The following is a 16002-nucleotide window of genomic DNA, read 5'->3' on the forward strand; positions in this document are numbered from 1 at the left end:
ATAAATTGAATTGTATTGTATTGTTTCAATTAGTAATTTACGATCTGGTTTATTTTAAATGAGGATTTGTATTCCCAATCTCTACAAATCTACTAAATTAAATGTTGCTGCAGAACTTTTCTACAGCAGTTTCATCTACAATTGTGTTATTTCTCAACAATTAAGCTGTTTAGTTTTGCATGTTAAAAAAAAGACATCTGTGACCGGTAGTTCCGTATATGAGATTAAGCAGACAATGTTTTCAGCTTTTTGCCCACAAATGGTTTATCTGATGAACAACGTTTGCTGAACACTCCAAATAGTCAGAGCGACTGCAAATGCAATGAAATTTTACCCTTTTAGGGTCATTTTAATCTGAAGCCAAACCAAAATAAAAATCTCCAATTTAATCCAAACATTTGCTTTTGAGCTGGATGTATTTTTAAACACAGCACCAAAATGATTCACATTTCAGTCATGTTAGTACCCTTTTCAATATAGACTGCAAATACGTTATCAGATTGAAGGAAGTATTTGACACAGACACATTGGAACACAGCCAAAGCTGTTGCTCATTTGACAAAAAGCTTTACTTTATACAAACTGCTTGACGTCAGGTTTTGGAATACTAACTTGATCATTAAAGTACATCTGGATGCATGCCAAAGTGAAAGGCCCTGTGCATTAATGATGACCAAAATAAAATGATGCGATTATCTACATCCGCCAATTGTTAACAGCAGTCATATATGCAAAATAGCTGGTCTAAAGTCACTCTCAACTGTCAGATTACACAGGATGTTACAGAGTTAAACGCACATTTTATACAGACCATCAATCAAATGAATAGCAACAGAACCTTTCCCCCAAAACCAACTAGTTTATGCAGCCTAGCTCAAATTACAACTATCCTTAGAGTGCTGCCAATGCATGTTTATACTGGCAAAGACAAGTTTACCAAATAATGTTTTAATCCTCCAAACGGAGGGAAAAATGACATTTTAAAATAGGTAAATACAGAATTAGAACATGTTCTAAACTAGCTTAAAGAAAAATAGATGGCCTTCAAGTTAAATGTCTCACTTCATGATTACATGGTCAATTAAAGTTTGGGAAGTGTTGTAATGTACAGAATGCAGCATCTTTTGGAACACAGGCAACACGACTGACTACACCCAGATAAAGAGTATGGCATTGCTATCGGCACTGACTAATCATTAGCAAGAATCCAACTGCTAATGCTCTTCAATGCATTACCACAGCCATCAACCTGTTTGAAGTTACCATTGATCCGAAATTTGTCTGGACCAGCATAAATACGGTGCTTACAAAAAAAAGGCACAAACTGTTGGAGTAACTCAGCGGGTCAGGAAGCATTCCTGGATAACATGGACAGGTGACGGTTCAGTTAGGGACTAAAATTTTTTGCAGTCCATGTTTTCCAGAGATGCTGCCTGGCACGCTGAGTTACTTCAGCACTTTGTGTCCTTCTTTTGTAATAACCAAACTCAGTGGAGCACCGGTTGAGTAGCTGCCTTACAATGCCAGGGACCCGGGTTCAATCCTGACTGCGGGTGCAGTCTGTACAGAGTTTGTACGTTCTCCATGTGACCTGTGGGTTTTCACCTGGTGCTCCAGTTTCCTACCCAGACATGTAGGTTCGTAGGCTAATTGGCTTCTGTAAATCGTCCCTAGTGTGTACTGTACAGTTAGCGTAAGGGTGATCATTGATCGGCATGGACTCGGTGTGCCGAATGGCCTGTTGCCATGCTGTATCTCTAAACTAAACCAGCATCTGCAATTCCGTGTTTCTAAATATGCCGATTACAAGATCAGATCATCGTCCACGCATCGTCCATATCCTCATGTCCTGACGCCCCATTGCTACCATCAGCAAGGCACAAATCAGGAGTGCAATGTATTTCTTGCCGCAGAACTGGATGAGTGCAACACCAAGGTGAAGAGGAGAAGATTTAATAGGAATATGAGGGGTAACCTTTTCACACAAAGGGTGGTGGGTGTATGGAACAAGCTGCCAGAGGAGGTGGTTGGGACTGGAACTATACTATCCTTTAAGAAACAGTTAAAGCCTTGTCCCACTGTACGAGTTCATTCAAGAGCTCTCTCTCGTTTAACAATAAATCAAACTCGTGGTAAGCACGGAGAATGAACGTAGCGGGAATGTTGGAGCTTGGGGACGTCTCTTAGCGGCTCGTTGCGCTAACGGCAGGTACTCGGGAAGACTCGCTAACAGCAGGTAAGCTCGGGAAGACTCGTAAAGATTTTTCAACATGTTGAAATATGTCCCACGAGAGCCCCGAGTACCGACGAGCGGCCATTACCGTAAATCTCCGAGTTCGTATCAGGGCAAACTCGGGCGAGCTCTTTGAATGAACTCGTACCGTGGGACAGGGATTTTAGACAGGTACATGGACAGGACAGGTTTGGAGGGATATGGACCAAAGAAGGCAAGTGGCACTAGTGTAGCTGGGACATGTTGGCCAGTTTTGGCAAGTTGGGCCGAAGGGCCTGTTTCCACACAATATCACTCTATGACCAACATTATCATGCCGCATGACATCAAGCAGGACAGATCAACATCCCACACCATCACCCTCATCATCAGTAGCTTACCGAGGCCATGGCATGCATCAATCCAACAGCATCTTGCAAATCCATAATTTCAACCACAATGAACGACAAGGGCATTAGGTGCAAGAAACATCACCACTGGTGATCCCTCTTTCCCCACCCGTCAACGTCAAAAGCTAATCCTACATTAGAAATCCTTCATCGCTGTATCAGAAAAGCGGCAAGAATTGGGGGTGACCATAAAGAACAAAACAAAAAATGATATAAACCCCATCAAAAATACAGAAAGGCACAGCATACAAATTCATTTCCGAGCCAAATGCAATAAATACAATTAAAAAAAACAATAACGTTATATTCAGCTGTCTGACCCGCTGAGTTAGTCCAGCTTTTTGTGTCTATTTTCAATTGAGTATTATGTTTTTCTCATTATTAAGCTTCTTGAGTAATGTTGGAGCTGCACTCATCCAATTGCTGGGGGGGATTCCATCCCATTCAAGGTTTCAAGTTTCAAGGTTCAAAGTTTGTCTATTGTCACACATACCAATTAAGAAGAACAGTGACATTCAGATTGCATACAGTCATACCAATAAAGAGCAACAAGACAGCCAAGTACATTTTTAACATAAACATCCACCACAGCGACTCCCCAACATTCTTCACTGTGATGGAAGGCAAACAAATCTTCTTCCCTTCTTTGCTCTCCCACGGTCGGGGCACTCAAACCTTCCGCCGTCGGGGCGATCTTGGCTCACGCATCCGGTGGTTAAGCCCGCATCAGCGGGGATCAAGCTCCTGCATCAGAGGGATCTCAGCTCCCCATGCCGGGCGATCCGACTCCCGGGTCGGGGCTGGTCAAACCTCCTGCGGCTTGGAGCTTCCCGACATCAGTTGAAATCCGCAGGCCGCTGTTGGAGCATCAATCCCAGGCAAGGGATCGCAGGCTCCGATGGCAAGTCCACGTCCCCGCGGTGGGGCTCAAAGTCAGTCCCGAGCAATGCCGCCAGCTCCATGATGTTAGGCCGCAGAGCGACCAGAGATAGGATCCGGAAAAAAACCAAAAATAAACTTCTCCGGCAATGTAAGAGATTGAAAAAAGTTTCCCCTGACCCCATAAAACAAACCAGAGAACATTAACACATACTTTTTAAAACACACTAAAAATAACAAAAATACAAAGATAAACAGACAGTAGTCGAGGCTGCCATAGCTGACGGCACTATCCAATGGAATTCCATTCCTGAATTGTGCTTTGCTGATGATGGCCGGATTTTGGGATGTCAGAAGATCTGTCATTTCCCCAACAATGTCCAGATTCTGACCCGTTCTTGTGAACACTATCAGAATGTTGGTCCGTTTGAGTTTCTGGACATTGATGATAAGGGACTTGGTGATGGCAATGCCATTAAATCTGTGACTAAAGAATTAGCAGAGATGAAAACATTGAAGCTGGTTTACTTTATAACTTTGTTGGCACCCTGTATGTAGCGACTCCTTGCATACTTGTTCATGCAAAACAAAGAATCTCATTGTGTCATGTCATTCATTCACCTGTTAAAAGGTATATTGTGTTTAGTTAAGTTTAGAGATACAGTGTGGAAACAGGCCCTTCGGCCCATCGAGTCCACACCGAGCAGCGATCCCCATACATTAACACTATCTGACACGCACTAGGGGCAATTTACACATACACCAAGCTAATTAACCTACAAACCTGTACGCCTTTGGAATGTGAGAGGAAACCGAAGATGTCGGAGAAAACCCACACAGTCACAGGGAGAGTGTACAACCTCTGTACACACAGCACCCATAGTCGGGATTGAAACCGGGTCTCCGGCGCTGCAAGTGCTGTAAGGCAGCAACTCTACCGCTGCGCCACTGTGCACAAAGTCAATATTTAAAGTCGAATATGAATCACTTCTTCAAAAAGAAAAAACACTGCCTGATTGCTGAACAATCTTGAAATGGTGATGAGCCGCACCCTTGAAATACTGCTGCCCTTCTGGTGAAGTTACACCCATACTACTGCTGATCAGTGTTCTATGACCGAGGCCTGCTGCAACGAGAATATCTGGCAGACCTGCGTTTCCGAACTAGATATAATAGAAAGACCCCAAATCTCAGCCCTAGTGCAGCATTTTCCACATTCAGTAGTCTATTGCAGCAATATCTCTCCCGTTTTAGCTCTCACAGTGGCACTGAATACTCGAGGAGCTCTACATTATCAACATGTAACTTTCTCCTGTTACCTGAATACAAAACCTCCCATTGCAACACATCTAGGACAGTAGCTCTAGACTCTCAATTTCACTTCTTTCTCAATGCACTTAATTGAAACAAAGTAACTGATCATTCTTTCTGAATAATTGTGGCACACAAAGTGTGCGGGCTTTGGAAAATAGTTGAGGAGCCTTTGATATCCAACATTAGGCAATGATTAAACTTGTTTTTTCTCAGCATGTTAAGGAAGGGAAAGGGGATTGAAATGCATATGCCATTTTGATTGGCAAATATTTAGCATGTCCCAAATCATCCACATAACCATGTTCTTATTTGTAAGTGGTGTACTCTCAGAGTCAGAGCAGCATGAAAACTGGCCCCTCAGTCCAACTTACCAATGTTGATCAGGATGCTCCACCTACACTGATCCCACCTGCCAATGTTAGGCTCATATCCTAACCCTAACCCATCCAAATATATATTAAACCCATGTACCCTGTTTCATGATTCCTCTATTCTGGGTAAAAGACTGAGCATTTATTCTCTCTCTTCCCCTCGTGATCTTATCCACCTCTACAAGATCATCCCTCATCCACCCTTCAACAAGGAATACATTCCTAGCCTACACAACCTCTCCATATTGCTCAGGTCCACAAATCCTGGCAACATCCTTGTAAATCTTCTCTGCACGTTTCCAGTTTAACAGCATCCTTCCTACAGCAGAGTGACTAAAACTATCCAACTGTGGCCTCACCAACATCTTGTACAACTGTTGATAACATCCAAACTTCAACACTCAATCCTCTTACTGATGAAGGCCATGTACAAAAAGTCTTGTTGACTATCCTATCTACTTGTGACACCATTTTCAAAGAACTATGTACCTAAACTCCTAGATCCCTCTCCTCTACAACATTCCTCAGGCCTCTGTTTAGCTTGCCAATGGTTTCTTTGGTACCATGTGTACCGATGTACAAGAGGTCCTCTTTATACACGCAGATCAATAAGATTATTGCTATACATGAATACAATCCCCAGTTATGCATAAAATCAACCCACTGAGTAAGTGCCACCAGGTTTTGGTGCCATTTCAGTCCCAAATGCAGCTGGCCATAAAGGCCAGTTGCAGCCAAAATGCACCATCTCACACTTATTTCCATTGACCATTCCTCAGCCCACTTGATCAAGATCCTACTTTAATCTTGGATAACCATCTTGACGTTTACAATACCACCCATTTAACGTTACTTATTTCAGTAAGCAAACTTACTAAACATGCCTTTTACATTCACATCCAGATCTACAGTATTCTAGTAATGTATCCTAATTTAGAAAATAAAGTAAAATATAACCATATAACCATATAACAATTACAGCACGGAAACAGGCCATCTCGGCCCTACAAGTCCGTGCCGAACAACTTTTTTCCCTTAGTCCCACCTGCCTGCACTCATACCATAACCCTCCATTCCCTTCTCATCCATATGCCTATCCAATTTATTTTTAAATGATACCAACGAACCTGCCGCCACCACTTCCACTGGAAGCTCATTCCACACCGCTACCACTCTCTGAGTAAAGAAGTTCCCCCTCATGTTACCCCTAAACTTCTGTCCCTTAATTCTGAAGTCATGTCCTCTTGTTTGAATCTTCCCTATTCTCAAAGGGAAAAGCTTGATCACATCAACTCTGTCTATCCCTCATCATTTTAAAGACCTCTATCAAGTCCCCCCTTAACCTTCTGCGCTCCAGAGGATAAAGACCTAACTTATTCAACCTATCTCTGTAACTTAGTTGTTGTTAAGATAGCAATGTCCTCTCTTCTGTAATAAACACTTGACAGGAAATATGATTAAGCTGAGTGAAGATATGTATAACATTAAAAAATACACGATAAGAATCAAAATGAAAAAGCACATCTTTCATTTGCTGTTTTTGCTGAATGTTTAAATATAACATTAAAAGGCAAGACACAGATGGCATGATGATAATTCTGCAAAAGTATAACTAATGAGTTGCACTCAAATATGGATTAACCCTTCACTGTTTATTTGGACCTTTATGTTCTGATTAAAATTCTTTAAATTACAATGGAGTGCAGATACTCTGAACATTCAGAAAACTGGGATTGAAATGTGAAACTAAATCCCGCTTGTTTTTACACACCTTTTTATTCGGTACTCAGAATAACCCAAACTGCTGTAGTCTACGCAGTTGCAGATACGCGTGGCTAGTGCGGCCACTGAGCTACACTGCGATACTTTATCAGCAGGTCCATTTTGTCAATGTTGTGGACAATACAAGTGGGCCAGAAGTTCAGGGGAATTTTCCTGCTGCTCAGGGGATCTTACACCTCCACCCAATGTCACATCTGTGGATCAGGATTAGAACACACAATCTTCAATGATCGGAAAGTTAGTGAAATCCAAATCAGCAACTTTCAGCAAAAACCCAAGAGCCTAATTTAACACTGAGATTGTGAAGCACTACCAGAGAAGCTGACTTTGTCTGAAGATGGACACAAAATGCTGGAGTAACTCAGTGGGACAGGCAGCATCTCTGGAGAGAAGGGTGACGTTTCGGGTCAAAGCCCATTCCTTCTCTCCAGAGATGCTGCCTGTCCCGCTGAGTTACTACAGCATTTTGTATCTATCTTCGGTGTAAACCAGCATCTGCAGTTCTTTCCTACACATTAACTTTGTCAGACCGTGCACAAACTCCAAGATGGATGTAAATCATTCCACGGAGCTGCTTTCAAGTAAAATATGCAAATTTCCTCTCCTGTGCTGATTGTCATTAACACCTCAAGTAACATTTAAAAGCACATTATCTGGGTGGTGTCAGAGTGTAGTTTGACATTTTGCTCTGTATTCATTAACTGCAACATTCCCACATCACAACGGGCACCACACTTCACTAACCATTTAGCTGTAAACTACTTCTGAAAGGCCCATGGCTGTGAACAAAGATTTCTCATTGTTCCCATTCAAGCTACATTTGGGAACGTTTAAGCACAAGGCTGGGTGATGTGATTCACCGCTGGACCCAACATTCAACTCGGCCATTTGATGCCTGTTACTCACACAGACGCTACATGAGTTACTCGGAAATTGAAGGAGTGGTCACTTTGATCCAGAAGAAATAGGTCCAGCTCCATCTGTCTAATTACAGTTATGTCGGTGTCACAGTTCAGCCATTTCCCCTTTTACAGTAGATGCGTTAGGTTTTTAACCTGCTGTAGTTTACACACTTCAAATCTGCTAATGTCCTTTCTGAAGAAGGGTCTCGACCCGAAACGTCACCCATTCCTTCTCTCCAGAGATGCTGCCTGTCCCGCTGAGTTACTCCAGCATTTTTGTGTCTATCTTCGGTGTAAACCAGCATCTGCAGTTCCTTCCTACACAATTCAATGCCAGACATGACCTTTCCATCACCTCAGTCGTTGCCGGATTCTCAAGTACAATTTATCGTCAGCATTTAGTCTTATAAATCTTTCAACAAAGATGGTGCATAATTCATTAGGTAGGAAAAGCTCACAAGAGGCAGCGATCAACTGGGCGCAGTCCCACTGATGAGATAAGGCATGGGCTCAGAAGTGAAGCTAAATGCTTATTCGTCTTACCTTTTTTACTTCTTTTTCTAAATCCATTTCTTTCCAACGAGTGGATCAGTCAGTACGCTGCTGTTGTAAACGAAGAAAGTTAGGGGGAAGGGTGGTCGTGATACCACTGAGCCAGCAGTTACTTTACTCAGTCGACTCCTTGTCCTACAAGCTTTCAAAGCACTTCCGCTACCGTCCGCATTCCGCAACTTTAGCAAATCACAAGGCTTGCTGCTTGCACACACTCGCCAATCACTTCAATACAGACTAACGTCAGGCCAATTGTACTCCACTCAATACACCCAGCAGCCGCGGAGCTGCTACAAGTACCTAACCCTGTGCATTGACAGAGAGTGCTTCACTGGCTACAAGCACCTAACCCTGTGCACTAACAGTGGCTGCAAGTACCTAATCCTGTGCACTAACAGTGGCTGCTTCACGGCTGTTGGAGCTTCACTACATTCTGTCGGGGGGTCGGAATTTTTTGCACATTAGGCCATTTGGACAATAGCCATTAGGCTATTAAACACTAAACCTCAAATAAGCTCTGAACTACATAGGCTATTATTGTTATTATTGCACTATTATTATTTGCTTGTTTTTTATGTGTATGTACATGTATACAGTATATATATATATATATGATCTGTTTAGACGTGTGAAAAAAGGAACTGCAGATGCTGGTTTAAACTGGATAGACACAAAAAGCTGGAGTAACTCAGCGGGTCAGGCAGCATCTCTGGGGAGAAGGAATGGGTGACATTGCAGGTCGAGACCTTTCTCCAGACTCAGTAAAGATGAGGGAGTGGGGGCATGGAAAGCGGAAGTCATTAAAGAGACAGACTCATTAAAGAGTGAGGTATCTTGGACATAGGTCGGGAGAGATTGGGGGGGGGGGGAGGGTGGGGAGGGGGATAGGATGGAGTCGGGGTACGTGGAAATCAATTCAGTGGGACAGGAGCAGGCAGAAATAATCGGTCTTGAATTGGTGAAAAACTTTTGTTGCGTGCTAACCAGTCAGCAGAAAGACAATGCATGATTACAATCGAGCCAATTACAGTGTAGAGATACATAATAAGGGAATAACGCTTAGTGCAAGGTAAAGCCGGCAAAGTCTAATCAAGGATAGTCTGACGGTCACCATAGAGGTAGATAGTAGATCAGCACTACACTCTGGTTGTGGAAGGATAATTCCGTTGCCTGATAACAGCTGGAAGAAACTGTCAGTGAGCAAGATGAAGGCTGGAAGTTAATCGGGGGAGAAAACCACATCCTTTTAGGTGGAGAGCGGTTAGGAGGGACGCAACTGCCACTTGGTATTTGTTTTAAAAAGTTATGATTTAGATGCAGATCCACACATTTTCTGATATCATTACGGACATGTCAAAAGTGTTTTATTGTCATATGTCCCAGTTAGAACAATGACATTCTTACTTGCAGCAGCACAACAGAATATGTAAAGATAATACACTGTAAACAATGTAATAAACGAGAAAATTAAATTCAGTGTGTGTATATATACATGAACTGTTTTAATGACTAGAGTTATACTGCACAGAAACAGGCCTTTCAGCCCACCTTGTTCAGGCAAACCAAGATGCAACACCTAAGCTAGTCCACTTTGCCTGCATTTGTCCGATATCACTCTAAATATCTTCTGTCCAGGTACCTGTCCAAATATTGTTATAGTACCTGCCTCAACTACCTCCCCTTATAGTTTATTCTGTGTACTCCCCAATCTTTGAGTGAAAAAGCTGCTCGTCAGCTTCATGTTAAATGTTGCCCCTCTTCCCTTAAACGTATGTCCTCTGGTTTTTGATTTCCCCATACCCTGGGTACAAAACTGTCTTTGCCCAATCCCATCATGATTTTATTAAGATTACACATCAGCCACCTGCGCTCCTAGGAATAAACTCCTAACCTCTCCCTACAGCTCTGCCCATCGGGTTCTGGCAACGTTTCTGACATTCTTCGTAATGGATTCATGCATATTCATGTATATGTTAATGAGTTGGTGTTGTATATAAGTAGGGAATGTTGGGTAATAAATCTCTTTTTCTAGGCAACCTGCGTGTAAGTTGTTATTCATTCTGCCGTTGGAATATAACAAAATTGGCGACGAGGATGGGATAGAGTTTGTGAACTCATCCTTTAAATACAGTGCAGGACTGTTTTGCAACATACAGTATCGTTTAACATTTTAAACAGTAAAAATGGAGTTGTGTCGCAGTTGTTTGTGAGCTGGACACTTCGCTACGTTCTGCGTACAGATCTTACGAGGTTGGTAACGGATATAGTAACGGATATTGTAACGGATCAATGGCTTGGTTGATTGTGACTTTGTAATCACCACATAGTCGAACAGTTTTGTCGGCCTTGGGTCCGTACCTTGGGCGTTGGCCAGTTACTCTGGTCTGTCTTCATGAGTACTCCATTCCGCTCTAACCTGTTGAGTACTTCCTCCACTTGTTGCTTTAGAGCATATGGTACAGGTCTTGGTCGACAATACACAGGTCTCACATCTTGCTTAAGTCGAATGTGTGCAGAGTACCCTGCAATTTTGCTGTCCCAGTATGACTACAAGGTGTAGTACAGAAGCTCCAAGTGCAACGCAGTTGCAGAGGCGTTGTCCCGGTTGCCGCATGAGAACTCTCACGTGGGAAGTGAGAACTCAATCTACACACTGCAAGTTGTAGATGAAGACTTTCCAGTGACTGCAACAGAAATTGCAGCAGAAACAGAGAAAGACACTGTGCTGAAGTAGGTCTATGAACAGACATTGACCAGATGGACTGAAATTGATAGTGGATTGAACTCAGTTCTGAACTCAGAGCTGAAGCCTTTCCATAATCGACGCCATGAATTATCATGTGAGCAGGGATGCATTAAGTGGGGTTACAGAATGGTGGTACCAGAGTCTTTGAGAAACAAAATTATGAATGAACTTCATGCCGAACATCCTGGCATAGTAAGCATGGCAGAAGTTTTGTGTATTGGCCTGGTATTGACAGTGACAATGAGTCACTGGTGAGCAAATGTAGTGTCAGCCAAAATTGCCGGAGTAAACCACCAAAAACACCACTGCAACCCTGGTCATGGCCCAGTAGACCTTTTCAGAGAGTTCAAGTAGATTTTTGTGAAAAGGCTAATGATCACTTTCAGGTACTAATAGATAATCATTCCAAATGAGGTTAAGCATATGGGGTCAAGCACTACTACTGAACGTACCATAGATGAGTTGAGATCCATTTTTGCATGCCATGGTTTACCGGAAGAACTTGTTTCTGATAACGGGCCTCAGTTTCGTTCAGAACGGTTCAAAGAGTTCATGCAGCGGAATGGTGTAAAACACACACTTGTTCCCCCATACCATCCAGCCTCCAACGGGGCGGCAGAAAGGTCTGTTAGAGTTGTCAAAAATGCTCTCAAGAAACAGGTTTTGCAGGGTAGTTCAAAGCTCAGCATGAAACATCGTTTGGCTAGTTTCTTGCTGAAGTACAGAACCACACAACACACAACAACAGGTTACTCACCTGCAGAACTGTTGTTGAAGAGAAGGCTAAGATTACGCCTAAGTCTTGTTCAACCCAATTTGGCCTTGAGAGTTGAGCAAAAACAGTTAAGTCAAAAACGCCATTTTGATTCCCACAAAAAGGAGAGGTACTTCAAGCCAGATGAGCAGATTCGTGTTCTCAGTCCTCCCAACAAGTCTAGTTGAGATAAATGGGATATTGGGAAAATAGTGGAAGTGTGTGGAACAAAAAGATTCTTAGTTGAAGTTGGAGATAGGATCAAAAGTGTTCATGTTGATCAAATGATCCCCAGCCAAAGATGAACCAAAAACTGAGCATGAAGTTCTAATCCCTGAGTCTTTATCTGAAAGTGAGCTGGAAGAGACCACAGTGGTTAAAACACAACGTTCAGTTAGTACAGACAAAGAAACAGATTGCTCTGGTCAAAGTCAGGGTACTAAAACAGAGCCAAACAAGCCTACAGTTGAGTCAACACCTAAACCTGTTACACCTGTTACTGTTAGATGATCAGGCAGGTCCGTAAACCTTTTAGGTTAGGTTTGGTTTGCAAGTTAGTTAGGTTTGTAAGTTAAGTTAGGTTTGCAGGTTAGGTTTGTAAGTTAAGTAACTCACTGTATAAGTAAAACAAAAATGTGTAGATATGTAAAATAAATATATTATGTTTATCATTTAATATTTCATAAATACTGGTTTAAATCAGGTATCACAACAACAAAATTGTAACTGTGTACTTAGATTTAATACTTAAAAAAAGGAGAGCAGTGTAATGTATTCATGCATATTCATGTATATGTTAATGAGTTGGTGTTGTATATAAGTAGGGAAAAATGTTGTGTAATAAATCTCTTTTACATGATCCAGGCAACCTGCCTGTAAGTTGTTATTCATTCTGCCATCCAGAATATAACAATCCTCATAGATCTTTTCTGAACTCGATTCTTGGTTGAAGCAGATTTAGACTTTAGACAGCGTGGAAACAGGACCTTAGGCCCATCGAACCTATGGTGACCAGCAATCACCCCACACACAAGCAGCATCCTACACACCAGGGACAATTTACACTTATACCAAACTAATTAACCAACAAACCTGTACATCTTTGGAGTGTGGGAGGAAACCGGAGCACCCGGAGAAAACCCACGTGGTCACAGGAAGAATGTACAAACACCATACAGACAGCAACCATAGTCAAGATTGAACCTGGGTCTCTGACGCTGTAAGGCAGCAACTCTACCGTTGCACCACTGTGCCAGCCCAAATGTCCCCATGTAATGCACCTCTCTGCCCTCCCCACTAAAAAAGTGATCCTCCTTTATCTTTAGAGGTTACTCTGCAACTCCCTCGAGAACAGGAGTGGGAGTGCTGAAGGTGTGCTTTGGGTCAGGAATGGGCACCTGTCATCACCCAAGCAAGGAATCACAAATATCATAAGCGCCAAGAAAGGTCTGATGACTGATGGACTGTTTATTATTTAATCCATTCTGTCATTTCCATCAACCAAAACATCAGAAGCATTGTCGCCTGTAAATAAATGTGGAAACCCTCACATGCAAAAGTGCCTCTTCTCCAATAACCTGCAGATCCCAACCAGCAGAAGATGCAGAGTGTCTACAGCTTATGGATGAAGCCCTCCAAAATCACCACAGATGAACACACTCTTGGATAAGTCACCAAAAAGAACCAGGGCTGGTTTCACAAGAATGTCTGAGTAATTGAGGAGCTAAGGAAGGTGTTCGTTGGAAACTCCAGCATTCCTCAAGGGAAAATAAAGAATTCCCGAGACAGATGTCTATCATGAAATTCCTGCCCTAAGGAAGAGATGATGGATGTAGAGAGTACTGTAAGCTAAGCAATTCACTCTCAGCAGTGGCGTTCAGCATTCTGCAGCATTGTTGAGGAGATTTGCAATTGATATATGCAATAACCCACTTTACTGGCCTAAGCCAAAGAATGGAGGTCAACTTGTCAAGGGCAGAGAGGCGGTCAATATCCATTGGAGAAACTATTTTGAAAGAATACTCAACTGTGACATGTACCTTTGACTCCATCCCTCCATTCTGCCCAGCCCAGCCTTGGTACCAATCATGGTCAACAAGGAATTAGAAAGGTCATATCCCAATTAGAGAAATGTCTTGGGGTGGATGATATTCCAGTTGGTGCTCTTAAGTGGTGAAGACCTGTCGTCATAAACCCACAATCTCAACATCCACATCTGAGAAGAGGAAGAACGTTGGAGATAGAAACATAGAAACATAGAAAATAGGTGCAGGAGGAGGCCATTCGGCCCTTCAAGCCAGCACCGCCATTCATTGTGATCATGGCTGATATTCCCCTATCAATAACCCGTGCCTGCCTTCTCCCCATATCCCTTGACTCCACTCTAACTCTCTCTTAAATCCATCCAGTGATTTGGCCTCCACTGCCCTCTGTGGCAGGGAATTCCATAAATTCACAACTCTGGATGAAAAGGTTTTTTCCCACCTCAGTCTTAAATGACCTCACCTTTATTCTAAGACTGTGGCCCCTGGCTCTGGACTCGCTCAACATTGGGAACATTTTTCCTGCATCTAGCTTGTCCAGTCCTTTTATAATTTTATATGTTTCTATAAGATACCCCCTCATCCTTCTGAACTCCAGTGAATACAAGCCTAGTCTTTTCAATCTTTCCTCATATGACAGACCCGCCATCCCAGGGATCAATCTCGTGAACCTACGCTGCACTGCCTCAATCACATGGATGTCCTTCCTCAAATTAGGAGACCAAAACTATACACAATACTCCAGATGTGGTCTCACCAGAGCCCTATACAACTGCAGAAGAACCTCTTTACTCCTATACTGAAATCCTCTTGTTATGAAGGCCAACATTCCATTAGCTTTCTTCACTGCCTGCTGTACCTGTAAGCCAACTTTCAGTGACCGGTGTACAAGGATGCCCAGGTCTCGCTGCACCTCCCCCTTACCTAACCTAACCCCGTTGAGAAAATAATCTGCCCCCTTGTTTTTGCCGCCAAAGTGGATAACCTCACATTTATCTATATTATACTGCATCTGCCACGCATCTGCCCACTCACTCAACCTGTCCAAGTCACACTGCAACCTCCTAACATCCTCTTCACAGTTCACACTGCCACCCAGCTTTGTGTCATCCGCAAACTTGCTAGTGTTGCTCCTAATTCCCTCTTCCAAATCATTAATGCATATGGCAAACAGTTGCGGCCCCAACACCGAGCCTTGCGGCACTCCACTCGCCACTGCCTGCCATTCTGAAAAGGACCCGTTCACTCCTACTCTTTGCTTCCTGTCTGTCAACCAATTTTCTATCCATGTCAACACCCTACCCCCAATACCATGTGCTCTAATTTTAGTCACCAGTCTCCCGTGCAGGACCTTATCAAAAGCATTCTGAAAGTCTAGATACACTACATCCACTGGCACCCCTTCATCCATTTTACTTGTTACATCCTCAAAAAATTCCAGAAGATTAGTCAAGCATGATTTCCCTTTCATAAATCCATGTTGACTTGGACTAATCCTTTTACTGCTATGCAATTGGCCCATTATTACCTCTTTAATAATTGACTCCAGCATATTTCCCACCACCGAAGTCAGGCTGACTGGTCTGTAATTCCCCGTTTTCTCTCTCGTTCCTTTCTTGAAAAGTGGGATAACATTAGCTATCCTCCAATCCACAGGAACTGATCCTGAATGTATAGAACATTGGAAAATGATCACCAATGCGTCCTCTATTTCTAGAGCCACCTTCCTGAGGACCCTGGGATGCAGACCATCAGGCCCGCAAATAAAAGAGATGCCGCAATTGAGACCACCTTCAAGAAAGGAATTCAATGTGGTAACTACCGAGGGGTCTTTCTGCTGTCTGCCACAAGTGATGTCTGCCTCACACAGCTGAAGTTCTGCTCTTCGACTTACAGTAGCTGGTATAACGAGGAATTGGGGAGGGATGAGAAATGGGCCAGAGGGTGAGAAGTGGAGTTGGAAGACTCCACCTCCAGGCAAGTACTGGGTGGAAGCAGATGTAATGCAGAAGGAACCCATCGAGGGGAAGGGAAGGGA

At 42.9% G+C, this 16002-nt stretch overlaps 1 protein-coding gene across 1 annotated transcript in view; it reads right to left on the reverse strand.

Annotated features, from left to right (window-relative positions):
- tes (testin LIM domain protein) overlaps positions 1 to 8596 on the reverse strand; it is a 61994-nt gene extending 53398 nt beyond the window's left edge. Inside the window, exon 1 of the mRNA XM_033038327.1 lies at positions 8414 to 8596. Within this exon, the coding sequence (XP_032894218.1) occupies positions 8414 to 8440 (27 nt within the window). The 5' untranslated portion in view covers positions 8441 to 8596. The remainder of the gene's footprint in view (positions 1 to 8413) is intronic.
- Positions 8597 to 16002: the final 7406 nt, after the last annotated feature.

The sequence above is a fragment of the Amblyraja radiata genome, chromosome 19, assembly GCF_010909765.2.
Source record: "Amblyraja radiata isolate CabotCenter1 chromosome 19, sAmbRad1.1.pri, whole genome shotgun sequence".
Taxonomy (NCBI): Eukaryota; Metazoa; Chordata; class Chondrichthyes; order Rajiformes; family Rajidae; genus Amblyraja; species Amblyraja radiata.